Below are 25604 nucleotides of genomic sequence, written 5' to 3' on the forward strand. Positions count from 1 at the left end.
ATGTAGGCTGGGCAGGACAGCTTAGTCTCAGCTCCCCTAATGAACACCCGGGGGTCTGAATGAAACATACAGGACGTAAACACACCATGCTCACCACAGTGGAACACATACAGACTACACTGTAAGCCTTGCAGGTGGCCAGCTGTGTGTGTGGGGGAAGAAGAGGAGAGGGGTGGGGTTTGTGTGAGTGTGTGTGTGTGTGAGCGTGCAAGAGCAAAAGGAAGCAATTCAGAGAGTAAAAAGAGTTACAGAAAAAACAAGAGAGAGAGAAATATATAAAGTTGTTGAAATTTCCACATCAACGCGTGGGCCTGCATATTTATAAACACTGCACATACAGATGTAGGATCTTAATTTGAGCCAGTTTGCTAAGGCAGGAAAATAATCCTGCAGCAACAGAAAATTTGAATTATTATGTGGATTATTATTCATTTACATTTTTGTAGGGGTGGATCCATTTTTCGTAAGGGAAAATCAAGTCTGAAATGTAAAAGTGGAAAATATAAACTTCAGAAGGTTTTTTATACCACACTACAAGTTTGACATTTCCTGCATTGCAGTACATTTCTCCGGCAACAGTGTGATCAATTTAAGATCCTCCATCTTGTCTCATTGCTACAACAACTTGTGTTCAACTCAACATGGAAGCCCTTATCTAAATAGAGAGAGTTTGGCCCATTTGGAGGCATGTAGGCTGGGCAGGACAGCTTAGTCTCAGCTCCCCTAATGAACACCCGGGGGTCTGAATGAAACATACAGGACGTAAACACACCATGCTCACCACAGTGGAACACATACAGACTACACTGTAAGCCTTGCAGGTGGCCAGCTGTGTGTGTGGGGGAAGAAGAGGAGAGGGGTGGGGTTTGTGTGAGTGTGTGTGTGGGTGGGTGTACATCCAATAATACCTCATTCAATACCACTGTCTGCTTTTTTATGCTGGGATTAAAGATTTTCTCAGCTGGCTAGTAATTGCTGCGCCTGCATTTCAGCTTGGAAACAGCTTTTCACCGACAATATTACTAAAACAACCTATTGTGCAGAGAGGGAAAGGAAGAGCTAGAGAGAAATTGGTAGTGTGTTTTGAAAGCTGGGTTAATTCTCCTCCTTAATCCACCATTATATTTTGTCCATGTTGGCGTCTCCTCCATCATGTTTAAAGATTCGACGAGAGCGAGCGAGAGCCTAATCTCACTAAAGTGGTCACCACTCCACTTCATCCACTTTCCTTGTGAGAGAATGACATCTTGAATATACGAGTGCCACTGTGAATCTCATTCCCATTCTTACCCCAATGTGCCACTTCTCTAATGTATTCAGTACAAAACAGTAACACGTTTCTCCAATAACGAGCAGCAAAAAGTCCTCTCGCTTTACTGCTGCTCTCCCAGCCAGAACACAAGTCCACTGCAAAGTAAATACAGGAATTAATAAGGTGCCTAGGTGGGCGACAAGGACAAAGTCTTGTTTGGGTGTGAAAAATCCATAACGCTTCATATTGTAGGGGCCGTGCCTCTCCGGGTTCTCGCCCTGTGCCGAGCTCCCAGCTCTCTGATTTAATTTGGTAATCGATATGGTTTCGGTGAGTAGCCGGTAATCGTTTTACAGCATCTCCTGTCCTCTGCTTTCCACTGCTCTCTGCCCTTGAGTTTCCTCTGCAGTCCTGGGGTAAAAGGAGGCGGTGATTGCCTCTAACGGGCTCTGCGGTTAGGGGGAAAGCTCTCCTGAAAGTCAACTAGAAGGGGAGATGGAGAGGGGGGTAGAGAGGGGAAGATACTCCTCTTCGCTCCACACACAGTAGACAGTACTCCATACAGAATACATGAAAGTGAGAGCGAAACAGAGAGCAAGAGACCGAGGGAAGAAATGAAAAAGTTAAGTAAAAGAGAAGCTGACCTCTATGAAAGAGGATTATAGTTGTCTTTCTGTGTGTCTATCTGTAATATTCAGCACAATAGCACAATATGGCCATGAGTATTGCATGAACTGCATCACAACACTCACTTGTGTTTTTCAGTCTGAAACTGGAAGGTCAGATTTAAAGAAGGGTCAATGCATTGGAGAAGTAGAAATAATAATTTATAGGTTAGAGAAGTAGACTGGATTGTGGCATTGGATTTACCTCTCCCTCCTTCCTTCTCTCTCACTCCTTTTCCAGCAGAGAGAGAAACAGAAGTGAAGTGGATTCCGTGGCGGAGCTTCTCTCCCTGCAGCTACAGTACCTGTCCTGTTCCCAGTCTGTATCTCTCTCTCCTTCCTTCCTTTAGAGGGTAGCCAACCGGCAAACTCTCTCACACTTCACCAGAGTCAGTCAATTCCCCCATACTACTGCAGCCAGGCAGTGGTCTCTTTTGGAGACTGCCCCTACTTATACCTCTACAGTATCACACTGCAATTGATCATCCTTATATGCTGTTGAGATACCTGATCCAACCAGCGAGTTGTAGTACCCTGAGTTTTTTTTGAACTGACCAGGAAAACCCCACAACATTCCCAAGCCATTTCATTTATCACTCTTAAACTGTATCTATTAGCTTCAACTGTGAACATTCAAATTATTTAAAGCCTCCGTAATCCTTCCAGCAGTCCTTGTCGTGCAAAGCAACATTATGTTGCTGCTTGATAACCCAGACATTGTCATGAGAGACATTGCCAGCTCTAGGCATAAGCGACATAAGCAGTTGCTTAGGGCCCCCGGCCGATATGGGGCCCCTGACCCACAGTCACTCAATTAGCCCATGTCAGCTAACATTTTCTGGATTGGTAAATTAGTCTAGCCAGCTATCTAAACTTGTAGTAATCATGGTCGAATTATCAACCGGGCACGAAGGGCACGTGCCCAGGGGCCCTGACCTCCAGTGGGCCCCCATTGATTTTGTTAGTCACTTTTACTCAGATATCATATTAACATGGCATGAGTCATTGCAAAATGTGTATAATTGCAGGAAATTAACAGTAACCGCACATTTGTCTCTCCGCCCCATGGCAAAATGTGTAGAATTGCAGCAAACTTGCTTTAAAACTTAAACATTTTCTCTGCACCCCATCAAAAGGGGGGCCACTAAAATGTTTTGCCTGCGAGCTGGGGGGGCCCCCCAACAAAATGACGCTTACGGCCCCCAAAAGGCTAGGGCTGGCCCTGATGAGAGAATATGAAGGTGTTGTTTAATCTGAAAATCTCTCTCCATCTCTACATGCAGTGTTCGTTGTCTTGCACTGTGTCTATGGCTATCAGGTCGCACCACCTGTCCCTCTCTGTTGGAGCGTCTGAAACACAGTGGAGAGAAGGGATGATGAATGATGAGATAAGCCACGTTGTCGCACCAGGCACTCTGATGGAGGAGATGAAAACCCAACAGTGTCTCACAGGGCTGACCTATCTCTCTCTCTCTCTCTCTCTCTCTCTCTCTCTCTCTCTCTCTCTCTCTCTCGCTCTCGCTCTCGCTCTCGCTCTCGCTCTCGCTCTCGCTCGCTCTCTCTCTCTCTCTCTCTCTCTCTCTCAGGGACAACAACTTCATCAAGGACTTCCCCCAGCTAGCAGATGGACTGATGGTTATACCGTTACCTGTGGAGGAGCAGTGTAGAGGAGTGCTGTCTGAGCCACTGTCCAATGTACAGCTCCTCACAGGTGTGTGTTTGTGTGTGTGTGTGCACATGTGCTAGCCTGCCTCATCCATCTTTGTATACTCATACCAGTGTGTACAGAAAATATCCTGTATGTAACCTATATTTCATAATCAAATATCCATATTTATTCTCATATGTTCCTTCCAAAGAATGTATAAGTATCTACTTTGTCCAGGATTTACAGTATTTTCCAATTACGGCTGAATTTCCTGTAAGCTCAATACTTAGAAATCCTGCAGCATTCTCTGCTCAGTAAATCCATAGAAGTGACATCAGAGTGCAGGGTCAGCTAGAATGACACTGCTCCCTGTGCACTGTATTGTGCTATTGTTCCTGACATCCCTACGTCTCTGCAGTAGGCACACACACACACATACACACATGCATATGAACATACACACACCTCTCCAGGCCCTCTAAAGGCTGACACCTGCACCTTCTTCACCCTATGTTCCCTTCCTATGTCCCCTGTGGGGGCCGAGACTACTCTGTCAGTTGGCTTGATACCGCACCTCAGGACTACTCCCTAATCCGTCCATTAGCTGAATTGGCTGCAGCACTTTGCTCTCCGTTGGCCTGTGACTAGTTCCCAGGAGTGTCTGCTACTCCTCTCCAAACACCACTGGGAATAAATAAGTGCTTTAGGTTTAAGGGAGGATTTAGTTGTTGTTGTTCTCTTCGCTCCTGTGTTCTAATGGCCCTGTGTTGTGCCAGACTCATATGAAAGTTTGGTAATGCAATTACGGAGGCAAGATTGCTCTTGCCTTAATGCTGGAAATTCAATTGGAGCTATTGCGGCCGTCCGCCAGTGATTGCACACTGGGTGGGAACTTTCGTACTAAGACAAATGGTGTTGTTGAAAACAACAGAATGTACACTGTACACGGACAGTGTTTGTGTGAGAGAGACAAAGCTAGCTAATACACTTCAGGCAGTTACAAATGTGCTTGTATAACTCAAACTTCGACACAAATGATCCATAGCTTTCAATGCATGATTAATGTGAAATGTTGAGTTATTTACTCAAATCTTATGAAAAAATGTGGGCCTACTGATATTGTGGAAGTTATTCATAACTATGTTTATGTGTGTATGTCCATTGCAGGTGATGCCAAGTTCAATGAGGCTATGGGCTACCCCATGGTTCAGCAGTGGAGAGTGAGGAGCAACCTGTACAAAGTCAAGCTCAGTGCCATCACCTTGTCTACAGGTATGGAGCAGACCTGGGTTCAAATACTATTTCAAATATCTTTCACATACATTTCGAAGTAAGTATTTAGATATTTTTTATTTGAAAGGACAAGTAGTTGAATGTTGGAATGTATTTGGAAATACACTTGGAAAGTATTGGTATGTACTGTATTTGAAAGTACTCAAATACACTGACTCAAATATATGCCATTTAGTAGACGCTTTTATCCAAAGCGACTTAGTCATGCATGCATACATGTGTGCATACATACATCAAATACACTCCCATGCATTTAACCCAAGTATTTGAAAATAATATTTGAAATAAGTAGGCTATTTATAGGAAATTATTTTAAAATACTTTCAAATAGAAGTAGTTGATTCAGGCCACATTATTTGAAAATACTTAAGTACACAGAAAATAAGTATTTACAGTGCCTTCAGAATGTATTCATACCCCTTGACTTATTCCACATTTTGTTGTGTTACAGCCTGAATTCAAAGTGGATTAAATACTTTTTTTTGTTCACCCATCTACAGACAATACCCCATAATGACAAAGTGAAAACATGTTTTTAAAAATGTTTGCAAATTTATTGAAAATGAAATACAGAAATATCTACATAAGTATTCACACCCCTGAGTCAATACATGTTAGAATCACCTTTGGCAGCGATTACAGCTGTGAATCTTTCTGGGTAAGTCTCTAAGAGCTTTGCACACCTGGATTGTAAAATGTTTGCAAATAATGATTTAAAAAAATTATTCAAGCTCTGTCAAGTTGGTTGTTGATCATTGCTAGACAGCCATTTTCAAGTCTTGCCATAGATTTTCAAGCCGATTTAAGTCAGAACTGTAACTAGGCCACTCAGGAACATTCAATGTTGTCTTGGTAAGCAACGCTGGTGTATATTTGGCCTTGTGTTTTAGGTTATTGTCCTGCTGAAAGGTGAATTTGTCTCCCAGTGTCTGTTAGAAAGCAGACTGAACCAGGTTTTCCTCTAGGATTTTGCCTGTGCTTAGTTCTATTCCGTTTCTTTTTATCCAGAAAAACTCCCCAGTCCTTGTCGATGACAAGCATACCCATAAAATCATGCTTGAAAATATGGAACGTGGTACTCAGTGATGTGTTGTTAGATTTGCCCCAAACATAACTATTTGTATTCAGGACATAAAGTTAATTACTTTGCCACATTTGTAGCAGTTTTACTTTAGTGCCTTATTGCAAACAGGATGCATGTTTTGGAATATGTTTTTTTCTGTACAGGCTTCCTTCTTTTCACTCTGTCATTTAGGTTACTATTATGGAGTAACTACAATGTTGTTGAGCCATCCTAAATGTTCTCCTATCACAACCAATAAACTCTGTAACTGTTTTAAAGTCACCATTGGCCTCATTGTGAAATCCCTGAGTGGTTTCGTTCCTCTCTGGCAACTGAGTTAGGAAAGAAGCCTGTATCTTTGTAGTGACTGGGTGTATTGATACACCATCCAAAGTGTAATTAATAACTTCACCATGCTCAAATGGATATTCAATGTCTGCTTTTTAAATGTTTTACCCATCTACCAATAGGTGCCCTTCTTTGCGAGGCACTGGAAAACCTCCCTGGTATTTGTGGTTGAATCTGTGTTTGAAAGTAACTGTTCAACTGAGGGACCTTACAGATACAGTGCCTTGCAAAAGTATTCATCCCCCTTGGCGTTTTTCCTATTTTGTTGCATTACAACCTGTAATTTAAAATGGATTTTTATTTGGATTTCATGTAAATGACATACACAAAATAGTTCAAATTGGTGAAGTGAAATGAAAAAAATAACTTGTTTCAAAAAAGTCTCAAAAATGAATAACGGAAAAGTGGTGCGTGCATATGTATTCACCCACTTTGCTATGAAGCCCCTAAATAAGATCTGGTGCAACCAATTACCTTCAGAAGTCACATAATTAGTTAAAGTCCACCTGTGTGAAATCTAAGTGTCACATGATCTGCCACATGATCTCAGTATATAGACTGATCATTTCTTTGTCAGTGGGCAAACGTATAAAATCAGCAGGGGATCAAAAACTTTTTTTTCCCCTCACTATATATATATAGTGAGGGGAAAAAAAAGTATTTGATCCCCTGCTGATTTTGTACGTTTGCCCACTGACAAAGAAATGATCAGTCTATAATTTTAATGGTAGGTTTATATGAACAGTGAGAGACAGGATAACAACAACAAAATCCAGAAAAACGCATGTAAAAAATGTTATAAATTGATTTGCATTTTAATGAGGGAAATAAGTATTTGACCCCCTCTCAATCAGAAAGATGTCTGGCTCCCAGGTGTCTTTTATACAGGTAACAAGCTGTGTGTTCACAGAAGCAATCAATCAAATAGATTCCAAACTCTCCACCATGGCCAAGACCAAAGAGCTCTCCAAGGATGTCAGGGACAAGATTGTAGACCTACACAAGGCTGGAATGGGCTACAAGACCATCGCCAAGCAGCTTGGTGAGAAGGTGACAACAGTTGGTGTGATTATTCGCAAATGGAAGAAACACAAAATAACTGTCAATCTCCCTCGGCCTGGGGCTCCATGCAAGATCTCACCTCGTGGAGTTGCAATGATCATGAGAACGGTGAGGAATCAGCCCAGAACTACACGGGAGGATCTTGTCAATGATCTCAAGGCAGCTGGGACCATAGTCACCAAGAAAACAATTGGTAACACACTACGCCGTGAAGGACTGAAATCCTGCAGCGCCCGCAAGGTCCCCCTGCTCAAGAAAGCACATATACAGGCCCGTCTGAAGTTTGCCAATGAACATCTGAATGATTCACAGGAGAACTGGGTGAAAGTGTTGTGGTCAGATGAGACCAAAATCGAGCTCTTTGTCATCAACTCAACTCTCCGTGTTTGGAGGAGGAGGAATGCTGCCTATGACCCCAAGAACACCATCCCCACCGTCAAACATGGAGGTGGAAACATTATGCTTTGGGGGTGTTTTTCTGCTAAGGGGACAGGACAACTTCACCGCATCAAAGGAACGATGGACGGGCCATGTACCGTCAAATCTTGGGTGAGAACCTCCTTCCCTCAGCCAGGGCATTGAAAATGGGTCGTGGATGGGTATTCCAGCATGACAATGACCCAAAACACACGGCCAAAGCAACAAAGGAGTGGCTCAAGAAGAAGCACATTAAGGTCCTGGAGTGGCCTAGCCAGTCTCCAGACCTTAATCCCATAGAACATCTGTGGAGGGAGCTGAAGGTTCGAGTTGCCAAACGTCAGCCTCGAAACCTTAATGACTTGGAGAAGATCTGCAAAGAGAAGTGGGACAAAATCCCTCCTGAGATGTGTGCAAACCTGGTGGCCAACTACAAGAAACGTCTGACCTCTGTGATTGCAAACAAGGGTTTTGCCATCAAGTACTAAGTCATGTTTTGCAGAGGGGTCAAATACTTATTTCCCTCATTAAAATACATTTTTTACATGCGTTTCTTCTGGATTTATTTGTTGTTATTCTGTCTCTCACTGTTCAAATAAACCTACCATTAAAATTATATACTGATCATGTCTTTGTCAGTGGGCAAACGTACAAAATCAGCAGGGGATCAACATTTTTTTTCCCTCACTGTATATATATATATACACACACACACACACACACACACACACACACACACACACACACACACCTGTTCTGAAAGGCCCCAGAGTCTGCAACACCACTAAAGCAAGTGGCACCACCAAGCAAGCAGCACCTCGAAGACCAAGGAGCTCTCCAAACAGGTCAGGGACAAAGTTGTGGAGAAGTACAGATCAGGGTTGGGTTATAAAAAAATTCAGAAACTTTTAACATCCCAAGGAGCACCATTAAAACCATTATTAAAAAATGGAAAGAATATGGCACCACAACAAACCTGCCAAGAGAGGGCCGCCCACCAAAACTCACGGACCAGGCAAGGAGGGCATTAATCAGAGAGGCAACAAAGAGACCAAAGATAACCCTGAAGGAGCTGCAAAGCTCCACAGCGGAGATTGGAGTATCTGTCCATAGGACCACTTTAAGCCGTACACTCCACAGAGCTGGGCTTTACGGCAGAGTGGCCAGAAAAAAGCCATTGCTTAAAGAAAAAAATGAGCAAACACGTTTGGTGTTCGCCAAAAGCCATGTGGGAGACTCCCCAAACATATGGAAGGTACTAAAATTGAGCTTTTTGGCCATCAAGGAAAACGCTATGTCTGGCGCAAACCCAACACCTCTCATCACCCCGAGAACACCATCCTCACAGTGAAGCATTGTGGTGGCAGCATCATACTGTGGGGATGTTTTTCCATCGGCAGGGACTGGGAAACTGGTCAGAATTGAAGGAATGATGGATGGCGCTAAATACAGGGAAATTATTTTCAGTCTTCCAGAGATTTGAGACTGGGACAGAGGTTCACCTTCCAGCAGGACAATGACCCTGAGCATACTGCTAAAGCAACACTTGAGTGGTTTAAGGGGAAACATTTAAATGTCTTGGAATGGCCTAGTCAAAGCCCAGACCTCAATCCAATTGAGAATCTGTGGTATGACTTAAAGATTGCTGTACACCAGCAGAACCCATCCAACTTGAAGGAGCTGGAGCAGTTTTACCTTGAAGAATGGACAAAAATCCCAGTGGCTAGATGTGCCAAGCTTATAGAGACATACCCCAATAGACTTGCAGCTGTAATTGCTGCAAAAGGTGGCTCTACAAAATATTTGCTTTTGGGGGGGGGGGGGGGGGGGGGGGGGCATGTTGTGTAAATCAAATGATACAAACCCCCAAAAAATCAATTTCAATTCCAGGTTGTAAGGCAACAAAATAGGAGAGATGCCAAGGGGGTGAATACTTTCGCAAGACACTGTAATTGTGTGGGGGGTACAGAGATGAGGTAGTCATTCAAAAATCATGTTAAACACTATTATTGCAACTTATTATGTGACTTGTTAAGCAAATGTTTACTCCTGAACTTATTTAGGGTTGCCATAACAAAGGGGTTGAAAACTTAGACTCAAGACATTCCAGCTTTTCATTTCTTATTAATTTGTAAAAATTTAGAAAAACATAATTCCACTTTGACATTATGGGGTATTGTGTGTAGGCCAGTGACCCAAAATGTCCATTTAATTCATTTTCAATTCAGGCTGCAATACAACAAAATCTGGAAAAAATCTAAGGGTGTGAATACTTTCTGAAGGTACCGTAAATAACAAATAATCAAATACACATGTATTTGAACCCAGGTCTGGTATGGAGTGTCAATTTACTGTCATGTTTCCTGGTGAGCCTATTTCACTAGTTTACTACTACTACACTATATCATATTGTACTGAAAACTCAGAGGGAAAACACATACAGGATAGCATTTACCGCAGTTACAAAGCCCCTTTTTTGCTTCAGCTATAACTACAATTCCATGTGTTCCACATTATTTCCCCTCCACACTTTCCTGGTTGTCAGGCTTCTCCAAGGTTCTGAAGACACTGACTGCAGAGAGCACCAGAGAGGAGCTGCTGTCCTTCATCCAGCAATACGGCAACCATTACGTGTCTGAGGCCCTTTACGGCTCCGAGCTCAGCTGCACCATCTACTTCCCCAGCAAGAAGGCCCAGCAGCAGCTCTGGCTGCAGTACCAGAAAGGTGAGCAGGAAACTACATATGATGCAGGTGTCTGAAATACTATTGTAATCAGTGACCAATTTAGACCCAGGGATCCAGTTGAGTGGACTATCAATATACTTAATTGGTCAATTAAATCCCAGAGAAAAGTGAAAAAATTGGGCTTATTCAATATGGTGCAATGTTCAGGACGCTGCAGATAGAAATACGATTCATAGCAGGACAGACATGATTCCTAGTTTTTAACTGGCCCTAGCCCCTGAGAATAGCCTCTCGGAAATACTTCAGTAGGATTTCATAATTAATTTAATTTCATAAACATTAGGCAAGACCTGAAAGAGCTTTTGTACTGTACTATGCAGCCCCACTGAGACCTTCAAAATGGAATTGGACAGAAAGGGTGAGGGCTGTGGATATCATGAAAAGAACGTTTCATATTTTACCAAATACATGGGTTCAAAGTATGTACTGTAAACACCGGAATACAAAGACACATGCCTTGAATCATTTCTTATGAAAATACATTCCTTTCCTGCACTGCAGATATTACCAAAGTATTTACCAAAGGTATAGTACAAAGTGTTATTACTTTTCTAAATGTTTACATTCCAACTAAGTCAGTGTTCTTCCTACAATGTAAATTCCTGCCTGGAAGATTCTCCACAGAGAATCTGAAACCACAACATGCACATCTTCATTCATGTTGGGTTTATTGCACTCAATAGATAATCAACATTACAAACATGAAATTGAGACTCACGTTACACAAAAACACATATCATGCGATAGTAACACATACTGTAAAGTCACTGCCTCCACCAAAGGCAAAACTTCTGAAAAGACACATGGGTTGGTTCAACACACGCATACAGAAACAGAACATCCAGAAGACCCAGTAGTATAAAATAACCCACAAACTCAGAGGAAATAGGCTATTACATGTAGGCTTAAAAAAATTAGGGCTGTCCGAGTTAATCAGTTAAAGGCCCAGTGCAGTCAAAATGCATTTTTTCCCTTTGTTTTGCATCATACTGTACAACAGCTGATGAATTATGTCCTGTGTTATTTCCTGATAGTTGCAGGTTGAAAATACAATCTACACAGGACCTTCTAATCAGCAGGTTTACATTGGCGGGAGTTTTGGCCATAGAGATGGAAAGAGGCCTCATCATTGTATCCATACCATTATGGCATCTGTGACAGCATGGGCATTGCCATTGAGGCTATCTCCATTTTGATGTAGTCTCCAACAGGGTCACAAGGAGGGATCAGCCAATGAAGTTGGAAGTCCCACCCAGTTGACAACATTAAAATGGTGTAAGTCCATGCTGCCCATGCTAAAACAGAATTTTGGCCACTAGAGGCCTCTATCATTCTCTGTGTGTCTGCTTTCCAATGGTGACATCACCTTGCGGAAATCCGTTAATATAGAGTCCCCCAAAAAATTAAAAGGTATATTTACCCATTTTAATGTAAATCTTACAGTAAGGTCCTTATTTGTTAACCAGAAATTACTTGATATATAGATATAAAAGGCTTGTTTGGGCCTTTAACCAGAGGTAACTTTTTGTAGTTTAATTGCACACTTTCTTTCTTTGCACGATTAAATCACATTGTTTGAAAGCGTTTAAAATACACTGAAAATATCCCAAATAAATAATCTACACAGCTAAAAAACAACATTGCAATGTCAAAACAAGTTGACATTGAGGTTAAAGAAAGTGTGCTTCATTCATTTACCAGATTCTGCTTACCGTTACTTTGGACAAAATCAAGACCGATATTCTTGTAATGCTTTTGGTATAAAACATCTTAATTACAGCTCAATTTGAGCAATTTCAAATGTTTGTGATTAATCCCAGCAAATCCTGAGATTAACTTTATTTCAAAAATTTATTAATTTCACATCCCTAAAATAAATACATCTCTCCTCCAGTTAAGTGGAGTGAACAATAAAATCACCATTCAAACAGAGAGCAAGTCTTGTTATTCATCACATTGAAACAAGGACACTTGATTTTTCTAGCATTTTATGCATTTTTATATTGTAAATAATGTAATAGTTCGTTTTGGAATATCTGTAGTGATATGTCAGTTATGCATGGAATAACTATAATGATCATTTGAGAAATAATTTTGTAGTGACAGACAGACTATTGCGGTGACAAGGTTAGCATGTTGCCTAACATGATACCCTGAATTTATTGAGAAATATTGGGATTTATAAACTTTGAACACGCCTTACATACGCATGTTTCCTGTTATAAATCAGACCCGTGTTGAAACTGCGCGTTGAACGAGCATCATAACTCCACCTGAAAAACACCCATCATTCACCTTTTATGGTGACAATAACACCCTTATTTGCTGTATACTTTGGAAGTATTGGAATTACGCCAAGGAAGTTTCTAAAGGAAATAGCAATGACGAACTTGATCAAATGTCTCTGGAGGTGTTGGTAGAATGTTTTAAACTTTTACAGTGACATTTTCTGTATCTGACAGTATCTGAAATAAATGAATAATTGCAAATTGTTATAAACCTGTAGATCATTTGACTTCAATATTACATTGTGTTTACTTTTTCCCAAACTTAAATATCAAATCAAATTGTATTTGTCGCTCTGCTGTAGCCGGCCGCAACCGGGAGACCAATGGGGCGGCGCACAATTGGCCCAGCGTCGTCCAGGGTAGGGGAGGGAATGGCCGGCAGGGAGGTAGCTCAGTTGGTAGAGCATGGTGTTTGCAACGCCAGGGTTGTGGGTTCGATTCCCAGGGGGGGCCAGTATGAAAATAAATAAAGAATAATGTATGTACTAACTGTAAGTCGCTCTGGATAAGAGCGTCTGCTAAATGACGCAAATGTAAATGTAAATATACGTGTTTAGCAGATGTTATTGCGGGTGTAGCGAAATACTTGTGCTTCTAGCTCCGACAGTGCAGTAATATCTAACAAGTAATATCTAACAATTTCACAACATATACCCAATACACACAAATCTAAGTAAGGAATGGAATTAAGAATATATACATATATGGATGAGCAATGACAGAGCGGCATGGACTAAGATACAGTAGAATAGTATACAATACAGTATATACAGTGGGGAGAACAAGTATTTGATACACTACCGATTTTGCAGGTTTTCCTACTTACAAAGCATGTAGAGGTCTGTAATTTTTTATCATAGGCACACTTCAACTGTGAGAGACGGAATCTAAAACAAAAATCCAGAAATTCACATTGTATGATTTTTAAGTAATTTATTTGCATTTTATTGCATGACATAAGTATTTGATACATCAGAAAAGCAGAACTTAATATTTGGTACAGAAACCTTTGTTTGCAATTACAGAGATCATACGTTTCCTGTAGGTCTTGACCAGGTTTGCACACACTGCAGCAGGCATTTTGGCCCACTCCTCCATACAGACCTTCTCCAGATCCTTCAGGTTTCGGGGCTGTCACTGGGCAATACAGACTTTCAGCTCCCTCCAAAGATTTTCTATTGGGTTCAGGTCTGGAGACTGGCTAGGCCACTCCAGGACCTTGAGATGCTTCTTACGGAGCCACTCCTTAGTTGCCCTGGCTGTGTGTTTCGGGTCGTTGTCATGCTGGAAGACCCAGCCACGACCCATCTTCAATGCTCTTACTGAGGGAAGGAGGTTGTTGGCAAAGATCTTGCGATACATGGCCCCATCCATCCTCCCCTCAATACGGTGCAGTCGTCCTGTCCCCTTTGCAGAAAAGCATCCCCAAAGAATTGTGTTTCCACCTCCATGCTTCACGGTTGGGATGGTGTTCTTGGGGTTGTACTCATCCTTCTTCTTCCTCCAAACACGGCGAGTGGAGTTTAGACCAAAAAGCTCTGTTTTTGTCTCATCAGACCACATGACCTTCTCCCATTCCTCCTCTGGATCATCCAGATGGTCATTGGCAAACTTCAGACGGGCCTGGACATGCGCTGGCTTGAGCAGGGAGACCTTGCGTGCGCTGCAGGATTTTAATCCATGACGGCGTAGTGTGTTACTAATGGTTTTCTTTGAGACTGTGGTCCCAGCTCTCTTCAGGTCATTGACCAGGTCCTGCCGTGTAGTTCTGGGCGGATCCCTCACCTTCCTCATGATCATTGATGCCCCACGAGGTGAGATCTTGCAAGGAGCCCCAGACCGAGGGTGATTGACCGTCATCTTGAACTTCTTCCATTTTCTAATAATTGCGCCAACAGTTGTTGCCTTCTCACCAAGCTGCTTGCCTATTGTCCTGTATTCCATCCCAGTCTTGTGCAGGTCTACAATTGTATCCCTGATGTCCTTACACAGCTCTCTGGTCTTGGCCATTGTGGAGAGGTTGGAGTCTGGTTGATTGAGTGTGTGGACAGGTGTCTTTTATACAGGTAACGAGTTCAAACAGGTGCAGTTAATACAGGTAATGAGTGGAGAACAGGAGGGCTTCTTAAAGAAAAACAAACAGGTCTGTGAGAGCCGGAATTCTTACTGGTTGGTAGGTGATCAAATACGTATGTCATGCAATAAAATGCAAATTAATTACTTAAAAATCATACAATGTGATTTTCTGGATTTTTGTTTTAGATTCAGTCTCTCGCAGTTGAAGTGTACCTATGATAAAAATTACAGACCTCTACATGCTTTGTAGTAGGAAAACCTGCAAAATTGGCAGTGTATCAAATACTTGTTCTCCCCACTGTACATTTGAGATGAGTAATGCAAGATATGTAAACATTATTAAAGTGACTAGTGTTCCATTTCTTAAAGTGGCCAGTGATTTCTAGTCTATGTCTATAGGCAGCAGCCTCTAATGTGCTAGTGATGGCTGTTTAACAGTCTGATGGCCTTGAGATAAAAGCTGTTTTTCAGTCTCTCGGTCCCAGCTTTGATGCACCTGTACTGACCTCACCTTCTGGATGATAGCGAGGTTAACAGGCAGTGGCTCGGGTGGTTGATGTCCTTGATTAACTTTTTGGCCTTCCTGTGACATCGGGTGCTATAGGTGTCCTGGAGGGCGGGTAGTTTGCCCCCGGTAATGCATTGGGCAGACCACACCACCCTCTGGAGAGCGCTGCGGTTGAGGCGGTGCAGTTGCCGTACCAGGCGGTGATACAGCCTGACAGGATTCTCTCAATTGTGCATCTGTAAAAGTTTGTGAGGGTTTTAGGTGCCAAGCCAAATTTCTTCAGCCTCCTGAGGTTGAAGAGGCTCTGTTTCGCCTTCTTCACCACACTGTCTGTGTGGGTGGACCATTTCAGTTTGTCAGTGATGTGTACGCCAAGGAACTTGAAGCTTTTTACCTTCTCTACTGCGGTCCCGTCGATGTGGATAGGGGGGTGCACCCTCTGCTGTTTCCTGAAGTCCACGATCATCTCCTTTGTTTTGTTGATGTTGAGTGAGAAGTTATTTTCCTGGCACCACACTCCCAGAGCACTCTCCTCCTCCCTGTAGGCTGTCTCGTCATTGTTTGTAATCAAGCCTACTACTGTTGTGTCGTCTGCAAACTTGATGATTGAGTTGGAGGCGTGTTTGGCCACGCAGTCATGGGTGAACAGGGAGTACAGGAGTGGGCTGAGCACGCACCCTTGTGGGGCCCAAGTGTTGAGGATCAGCGAAGAGGAGGTGTTGTTTCCTACCTTCACCACCTGGGGGCGGCCCGTCAGGAAGTCCAGGACCCAGTTGCACAGGCCGGGGTTCAGACCCAGGGCCTCGAGCTTAATGATGAGCTTGGAGGGTACTATGGTGTTGAATGCTGAGCTATATATAGTCAATGAACAGCATTCTTACATAGGTATTCCTCTTGTCCAGATGTGATAGGGAGGTGTGCAGTGTGATGGTGATTGCATCATCTGTGGATCTATTACATTTACATTTCAGTCATTTAGCAGACGCTCTTATCCAGAGCTTGGGGCGGTAAGCAAATTGAAGTGGGTCTAGGGTGACAGGTAAGGTAGAGGTGATATGATCCTTGACTAGTCTCTCAAAGCACTTCATATGCTGCACTGCCCACAAATTCTGAAACATTGAGTAAAAATGTAAAACTACAGTAGGCCTACTTACAGTGGTAGCCTACACATTTGACATTACAGTAGGCTGTTCAGATGTACAGTAGCCTAAAAAAAAATTCAATGGAAAAGGTGAAACATCTGTTCTAGCGTTAAACTGCACTCCGGATCACATAGAGCAAAATACTTGAAATAACTTATCTATTTACTACTGTGAAATGGGTCCAATTTAAAAAGAGATCAGACATAGGCAACAAGCTATTTCGCGAGTATGAAACCATCAGTCAGAAAAGGTGAGTTATTTATTCTACAACGATCATGGAAATGAAATAAATAATAGGAAATAGATGCCTACTTCTAACTATTTCAGAATACAAAAAATGGATTTACGCGCTTCTCGCTAACGGCAAACGATTGCACCTTATTATATTTAGGCCTACCCGTTTCTTTGTTAGGAATAAGCATGCCATATACCCTATTTGCACAAAATACTTGCCTACTTGCGTGCTTGCAATGCAATACTTCAACCACTAGAAACTGTGCGTACACATGGTTGAAAGTTATTTTCCCCCCACTAAATTGTTAAAGTTAGCCTTGAGGGAGGGTAAACTGATCCTAGAGCTGTGTGTCTACAGGCAACTGGACCTGAACCCCTCGGGGTACAACACAATACTTTTTATTGGATGGCTGGGTTATAATGATCAAGTCCATGATCCCATCCCTATAGATTTAAGTTAGAGAGGTTTTGGATTAGACATTCCTTCTAAATCGATAAGGCAATTCTTTTTTGCAATACATTTTCTTGTGATGCCATTAGGCTTAGTAATTGTCATAAATCTCATAGTGTACAGCTGTGACGATACCAGTATAAAATTTTAAAAAATCCAATGGCAAAAATACAAAAACGAAGCAGACCAAACTCTTTGGTCCTTTAACCTGCTGCATGAAAAATATTGTGTGCTATAGATTGGAAAATAAATACATATGACCCGATGACAACATAATGTTTGTTTCCAACAATAGGGCTGTTTTCCCAAATAAGTTAAATTTGCGTCGTATTTTGTGTCCTTGCCACGATACTAACGAGTATCGCAATACTGGTATCATCCCTGCCCTAATATTTTGTACAGTACAGCAGTTAAAATATAACAATTTCATGCATTGATTGACATACCAATTTCCCCCACCCCCAAGGTGACAACACTTAATGCCGTCTTTAGTGCTGTGTTCCATCAAATCAACGAGGCAGCTCGAATTGTAGATAGACACAGGCTTGGTTACAGTGTGCTCCTAGCTAGTCCCACTGACTGACTGGGGATCAGTGACTCGATTACGGGCTCATTATATGACCTGCTAAGCACAGACTAGAAACCAGATCATGGAGGAGCAAAAGTTGTTTGGAATGCAGCCATTTATATTAAAGTGACAGATCAACTGTTTCTCTCACACACACACACAACATTGGATTTGTAGTTTTTTAGCACCTAGCAGGTGGAGAAGCGTCTCCTCTGTAGGTACGAGTAAACTTTCACACAGTGGTCCCAGCAGTCCAGCACCATCAGCTGTCCTTTCTCAGTGACGGCCACGCCCACAGGGCACGTCAGTCCCTCCTGGATGAGCACGTTAAAGCCGCCCTCTTTGGGGAACTGCAGGATCTCCTTCCTGCCGCTGTCTGTCACGAGCAGGTCCCCGTTGGTATCCACGCACATGCCCGTGATGCAACGGAAGTCCTCCGTCTCCGAGAAGAAGTGGCTGAGTTGCTTGCCCAGCTGGCCGTCTGTCCCCACTGAGCAGATGGAGAAGCCCCCCTCCAGGTGGTGCTCGTTATGGCGGTTCTCAATGTTAAGGCCCAACCCTTGGGTGAAGTAGACGGTGCCCGATGCGTCGCACGTCACGAACTTGGGCCGCACGGCCGAGCACAGGCGGTTGTAGTTGACTACGCCCACATTGCGGTCCACGGCCAGGCACCAGAGCTTGCCGCCCTCCACATCCGACACCACAAACTGACCCGTGGGCATGGCGGCAATGCCCCAGGGTTTGATTAGCTGGTTCTTGTGGCAGGCCACGCAGTGGCCGTCGATGGTGTACACCTTGACCGAGTTGTCGTAGTTGTCAGTGACCCCGATAAGGCCCTGAGGAGTGATGGCGATGGACAGCGGGATGAGGTTGGGCAGGTCGGCGCCCAGGAAGCTCAGGACAAAGTTGTCGATGCTGCTGGGGTTGCGGCGGATCTCCCTCTGGAAGCCCTTGCGGTTGAAGATCTGGATGCGGTAGTTGCCCCGGTCGGCCACCAGGACCTCGCCCTGCGGGGTGACGCAGATACTAACCGGTAGGTTGAACATCCCCGGCAGGTTGCCCTTGCAGCCCATCTTCTTTACAAACTGGCAGTGCTGTGGCCCCGAGCTGGCCCTGGCCCCTGCACCACCGGGCGAGGAGGACTCCCCTTCATCCATGGACTTGGACTTAAAGCTGCCCGGTGATGCACACACAGCCTCTTCTACAGACATTACCATATCAATGTCTCTAAACAGTTCCAGTGGGGCCCCTGCAGCCCTGCACATGGCACCAACGCCAGCCCCGGCTCTAAACTCCAGCAGCCCCTCCTCATCAGTGTTGACAGTGCAGGGCTTGGTTGTGAGCTGGGCCACATCCAGGGCCTCGGGGTGTTCTGTCGTCACCAGCTCAGGGTCCTGAAGCTTGAGCAGCGTAGGTAAGTCCAGGCTGCTCCTCAGGTCCAGCTCCTCATCGTTTCCCCCTCCGTCCTCCTCCAGCAGGGCGATGTCGCTCTGCTTCACCCGCATGGTGAGGTAGTCGCATCGGGACACCACCTTCACCTCGGCCAGGTTCAGCAGGTATGTCTGCTCCTCCAGGATCTGCCCGTTCAGCTTCTCCACCTCAGCCATAGAGGCAGCGAAGGCCTGCCGCTGGTGCCCCAGCTCCTCCTGCAGACGCAGCTCAGCCTGGGCGTACTCCTGCTGCACAGCCCGGTACTTCACCCGCATGTTCTTTGTCACACTGTCAACCGTCGCCTTTTTCTGCTGGATGTGGTCCATGGCTTTGCGGAGGGACGCCAGTTTACCGCCCAGGTCCTTCCGGTGGTGCTCAGCGGCCACCCGGATGGGCTGGACGGCGTGACCCTGCTGCTGGTGGCCCTCACCCTTGCAGAGATCACAGAGCACAGTGCCGCAGTCAAGGCAGTACTGTCGGGGTAGGCGGTTGCGGCAGGACTTGCACATTAGGGCGCCGGCGGTCGTGCAGGAGCTGACGCAGTCCAGGATCTTGAGCACAGTGAGGTTGTCGGCCAGCTGGGAGATGCTGCTCATGCGGGAGACCCTGCTGCAGAAGGGACAGCGTACACCGTTGATGGTACTAGCCAGCAGCTTCTCCAGACACTGTCTGCACACGGTGTGGCCACATTGCAGGAGCTTGGGCCGCAGCTGCTCCTGGTTGTAAGTCTCCAGGCAGATGGGGCACTCCAGGACCTCCCGGAGCAGGTCCGGGTCCAGAGCTGGCGAAGCTGCCGCCATCGTGTTCAAACCTGAGAGGAGACAAATAAAAAAATAAAGTGCTTCACTACCCAAAGTATCAACAACTAGGGACGTCAAAGGTTCAGGCTGCGGCACAGTCAATACGGAAGCTCTAGTCTAGTGCCTGGTTACATTGTGTTTAGGAGCATTTTTTGGGTAAAAATCTGTGTGATTCATTTATCATTCTTAATTTAAATATTTTGACATTATGAATTATTTTATATTATGCCTATTTCCCTATGGTGGATAGAAAGTGTTACTACATTACACAGACTAACGTATTCACCACACAAGAATGACAGGAAATACACATCCTTTTTACCTCAGATTTATGATGTTAGTATTAAAAATGTTATAGTCATCAAGATCTCACAAAATTGATTGCTTAAATCAGATCATTATCTTTGGTTTAGTACCGGTGGTTTTTGTCAGTTTGTAGTGGGACATAGAACGCAGCTGTCATTTTCAGACCACGTAAACAATACAACAATTATTTAAACAATTATAATAAATTGGACGGTCCTCTCATAAACATCTTTGGCTCACATGAATTAATGGATTTGAGGGTTAGTCTATCATTTCAAATAAAACCCTATCCATCGCTATTTAGAAACTGATGTGAGGTGGTGATTCGTTGAAATTATCCAGTCAAAAAAGTGTTAGTGACGGGAAGTTCGGCTCTTTTTACTGACTCGGATCTTCAACCGGCGAACGATGAAAACTCGAAATAGTCATGATTCTACAAGCTTCTCATTCACCATAGGCTTATTGGAGCTGTCATTTGTGACTGAGACATGTAAAAGTGTGCTTTAAACAATGGACATTTGTTGATACCTAGGCATAGAAACACGATTATTTCTTAGAACATTTGAAATGAGGTCTAGTTGTGGCCGCAACTGGACTAGATTGTGAACGACTCTTGGCGGAATGCATTGCTTGACTGCCGTGAGGGTGATAAGCACAATATCGTTTGAATTGCAGCACCCCAAACAATTTGTTCTCGAGTTCGAGTTTGTTGAGCAAAGGCTGTGTATGTTTTGATTCTACAAAGCTGTGTCCATAATAATATTCAATAATCAATTAATTGCATTCATTCTTGCACCATGCAATTAATTATCAGTTCTAAACATGTATTCTTCCTTCTCTATGCTGCCTGATCTATTTTGCCTGTGCGCATATAGCCTTTGACAGACAGTTGGTTGGAGCATGTCTACCGAGTCACCGGAGGAGCGCATATTAATCCTGCTGTAGAAATTAATGCATCCAGGAGGTCAAATGAACGACAAAGAAAAATGAATCATGACTCTCGAGTCAGTAAAAAGAGTTTGAACTGCACATCACTATCATCTACCGAAATCCTTCTCTCACAGATATAAGTTGATAAATGATTACGACAGGTTCTCATCTATCGACAGATATATTGTATATAACCAAGTTCATTGAGGTTTGTCTGTAAGAAAATTGCAAACTGTACATGTCGCTGCAGTTATTGTTCCAGTTCCATTGATTTCAATACAATATCGATGAGTGATTAATTTGCGCGCAATACTGATTACAGTAGAACAAGCTATAAATAATTTCCAGTCTTGAGTGACCGCTTGGTAAATATTGGTGTGTGCGCAGTTTATAAAAAGGTACTATCCTAATTTAGCAAAATACAGATAATCTAAACAAGTGTGACACGTAAAGGTAGTGAGTATGTATTGGTCTTTTATGTATTGGTCTTCAAAATATCACGACTTATTTCAGCATATTGATTATGAATTTGGACATCTAGAACCGGGGTTGACACTCGGCCATAAATCAAAAAGCCATGACAAGGGGAAGCATCAAGTTTCATTTTCCATGTATGTTTTAGTAAATGTAAATAGTACTTTTAAACAGGATTCTACTTTATCAGGTAAAAACTACTGAATGAGCCCAAAAGGTGCTGATTTAAAGATTGGTGATATTAGTGAAATCGTGAAAATATGTTTGTCCTGGCTACAATTACATATGTTGAGTTAAATAAAGGTTAAATAAAAATAAAATAAATGTTTAGAAGGGGTTGCATTGCTAACAACAAGTTGATTAAAGATGTTTTGTCATGAATTCTCATTAAAATGGCTTAATAAATAATTAGCATTCCTCTAGTAATGGTGGATTAAATTTTGACCACGTCATCGTGTTTACAAGTGTCTAGGGGGGAGTATTGAACTAGTCACCTCTCGAACATGGGAAGAATTCACTTTTGATGCTGGCATTTATTTGAGACAGCACAACCCAGTTAGTACTGTCACTGTGCGAAACGTATACTGTAACTCAGGGGTTCCCAAACTTTTTCCACTCAGGCCCCCCTTCTAACATTGGGGAACATCCCGTACCCCTGTGTGTGTGCCATGTCTATTTCTATGGGCACAAGCACTGTTCAAACCCCTCGTTGGCGGAGAGAATTTTGCAGGTTTAAAGCATATTTCCTGCAATTCTACACATTTTGTCATGGGGTGCAAAGAAAATGTTGCAGTTTTACAGCTAATTTTCATTTATTCATGTGATATGAGTGACAAAAAAAATATAACAATATCTATGGGCTACAAAACCTCAATAGAAAATGTTAGCTGACATGGGCTAGTTGATCTGGACATTTCTGACAAGTTACAAATAGCTCTCTACGGTATGCAATGACTAACATGACAAGAGGAACTGATGATGCAACTACCCAATTTCGTGCATTCTACTATTACAACTTTCAAGAGTAAGTTTAAAGCCATACTGAGTTCCTTATATACAGTGAGGGAAAAAAGTATTTGACCCCCTGCTGATTTTGTACATTTACCCACTGACAAAGAAATGATCAGTCTATAATTTTAATGGTAGGTTTATTTGAACAGTGAGAGACAGAATAACAACAAAAAAATCCAGAAAAACACATGTCAAAAATTGTATAAATTGATTTGCATTTTAATGAGGGAAATAAGTATTTGACCCCCTCTCAATCAGAAAGATTTCTGGCTCCCAGGTGTCTTTTATACAGGTAACGAGCTGAGATTAGGAGCACACTCTTAAAGGGAGTGCTCCTAATCTCAGTTTGTTACCTGTATAAAAAGACACCTGTCTACAGAAGCAAATCAATCAATCAGATTCCAAACTCTCCACCATGGCCAAGACCAAAGAGCGCTCCAAGGATGTCAGGGACAAGATTGTAGACCTACACAAGGCTGGAATGGGCTACAAGACCATCGCCAAGCAGCTTGGTGAGAAGGTGACAACAGTTGGTGCGATTATTCGCAAATGGAAGAAACACAAAATAACTGTCAATCTCCCTCGGCCTGGGGCTCCATGCAAGATCTCACCTCGTGGAGTTGCAATGATCATGAGAACGGTGAGGAATCAGCCCAGAACTACACGGGAGGATCTTGTCAATGATCTCAAGGCAGCTGGGACCATAGTTACCAAGAAAACAATTGGTAACACACTACGCCGTGAAGGACTGAAATCCTGCAGCGCCCGCAAGGTCCCCCTGCTCAAGAAAGCACATATATATGCCCATCTGAAGTTTGTCAATGAACATCTGAATGATTCAGAGGAGAACTGGGTGAAAGTGTTGTGGTCAGATGAGACCAAAATCGAGCTCTTTGGCATCAACTCAACTCGCTATGTTTGGAGGAGGAGGAATGCTGCCTATGACCCCAAGAACACCATCCCCACCGTCAAACATGGAGGTGGAAACATTATGCTTTGGGGGTGTTGTTCTGCTAAGGGGACAGGACAACTTCACCGCATCAAAGGGAAGATGGACAGGGCCATGTACCGTCAAATCTTGGGTGAGAACCTCCTTCCCTCAGCCAGGGCATTGAAAATGGGTCGTGGATGGGTATTCCAGCATGACAATGACCCAAAACACACGGCCAAGGCAACAAAAGAGTGGCTCAAGAAGAAGCACATTAATGTCCTGGAGTGGCCTAGCCAGTCTCCAGTCCTTAATCCCATAGAAAATCTGTGGAGGGAGCTGAAGGTTTGAGTTGCCAAACATCAGCCTCGAAACCTTAATGACTTGGAGAAGATCTGCAAAGAGGAGTGGGACAAAAATCCGTCTGACCTCTGTGATTGCCAACAAGGGTTTTGTCACCAAGTACAAAGTAATGTTTTGCAGAGGGGTCAAATACTTATTTCCCTCATTAAAATGCAAATCAATTGATAACATTTTTGACATGCGTTTTTCTGGATTTTTTTGTTGTTATTCTGTCTCTCACTGTTCAAATAAACCTACCATTAAAATTATAGACTGATCATTTCTTTGTCAGTGGGCAAACGTACAAAATCAGCAGGGGATCAAATACTTTTTTCCCTCACTATGTATGTATGTATGTATGTATGTATGTATGTATGTATGTATGTATGTATGTATGTATGTATGTATGTATGTATGTATGTATGCATGTATGCATGTATGTATGTATGTATGTATACACACACAATTTGGGAACCACTGATACAGTGCACTTTAGCTGGCCATATAATTTAAGTGAGGGGAGTGTAGCACTGCCACTGGCTAGCAATAGCAGCAGCCAGCTGTCATTCAACACTAGATTGCTGAAGCTAGCCAGCTTTCAAGTAAACAACATCACAGTTAACGTTAGCTAGTTACTGACAACCAATATAATAGTGTTCTGCCTAGCACCCTTAGTTTGTGTTATTGTGCTGTCAATGTGTTAGCTAAATGCTTAACTAGCTGTGTTGTTAGCATATAACGGAGATTGCTCGAATCATGCTGTCACTACACGGCCAATGCAAATGACAACCGCATTACCAGTTTCGTGCATGCAGACGACATATTTCTGAATTTGTTTTGCTATACTAGCTAGTTACATGCAATTAATAATTTATAATATTGTTGCATGATGTTGTGTTGAAGCTAGCGCAAGCTATGATTAGTGGGAGGCCTCCCGAAATCGAGATGTGACTTCCTGTTTGGGGAAGTAAATAATTCATGATCGAGTGCATTTTGAAAGTCAAGCGTTCACATTTATATACTAGCTATTATCCTAAAGCTCTAGTATTTTTTTGGATGACATCTTTATCTTGCATGAAATCTTACCTTGCAATGTCAGATCTGTCGAGGTACAGGGGCGTTTGGTGGGTCTGCTGCTGCGAGACTGCGGTGTTGACGTAACGCCAGCAAATACTTATTACCCACCCACCTCTATTTTCATTGGTTTTTGCAACTGCTCGGGACAGGGTCCCAAAGTGGTTGGCAGTTATATTACATTCATTAAATTGACCAATGCATTATACATAATTTGATTATTCCTCCTTTTTGAATACTTTTTGAATTTTTCCATTTTGTACACCTCTTAAAATCCTGGCTGCACCAGTAATAGATTAACTTAAAAATAAATATACATCGATCAGGGAGGATTAAATGTAGAGGCAAGTCAAGTATCCCAATTCAAATCATTTATCTTGAAATTATGTGAGCCATTTGAGAGCATTGCACGCTTTATATACAGGTTTTAAATAAAATGTAATACGATGCTCTTACATCCTGAAACAATCTAAAAAATACATTAGGACAGTACGAAGACATCTTGATTTATCCTTTGAAAGGTGAAAAGCATCCATCTCTAGCAGTA

At 42.9% G+C, this 25604-nt stretch overlaps 2 protein-coding genes across 2 annotated transcripts in view; one reads left to right on the forward strand and one right to left on the reverse strand.

Annotated features, from left to right (window-relative positions):
* Window positions 1–25604, forward strand: part of astn2 (astrotactin 2) — a gene marked incomplete at both ends in the record, with an annotated part of 479012 nt that overhangs the window by 374492 nt on the left and 78916 nt on the right. Inside the window, 3 exons of the mRNA XM_084159665.1 lie at window positions 3504–3628; window positions 4733–4837; window positions 10294–10473. Coding sequence (XP_084015791.1) covers window positions 3504–3628; window positions 4733–4837; window positions 10294–10473 — 410 coding nt within the window. The remainder of the gene's footprint in view (window positions 1–3503; window positions 3629–4732; window positions 4838–10293; window positions 10474–25604) is intronic.
* Window positions 16755–25128, reverse strand: trim32 (tripartite motif containing 32). The gene is made up of 2 exons (XM_084159103.1): window positions 25070–25128; window positions 16755–20003 (listed from the first exon to the last, which is right to left on the reverse strand). The coding sequence occupies exon 2, from the start codon at window positions 19990–19992 to the stop codon at window positions 17950–17952; it is 2043 nt and encodes a 680-aa protein (XP_084015229.1). The 5' UTR covers window positions 19993–20003; window positions 25070–25128; the 3' UTR covers window positions 16755–17949.

Source organism: Coregonus lavaretus (genome assembly GCF_964263955.1).
Source record: "Coregonus lavaretus genome assembly, chromosome: 4".
In the NCBI taxonomy this organism is placed as follows: Eukaryota; Metazoa; Chordata; class Actinopteri; order Salmoniformes; family Salmonidae; genus Coregonus; species Coregonus lavaretus.

Coding starts and splice junctions, on each gene's coding strand:
- trim32 (XM_084159103.1), bottom strand. CDS start 19,992: ATGGCGGCAGCTTCGCCAGCTCTGGACCCGGACCTGCTCCGGGAGGTC.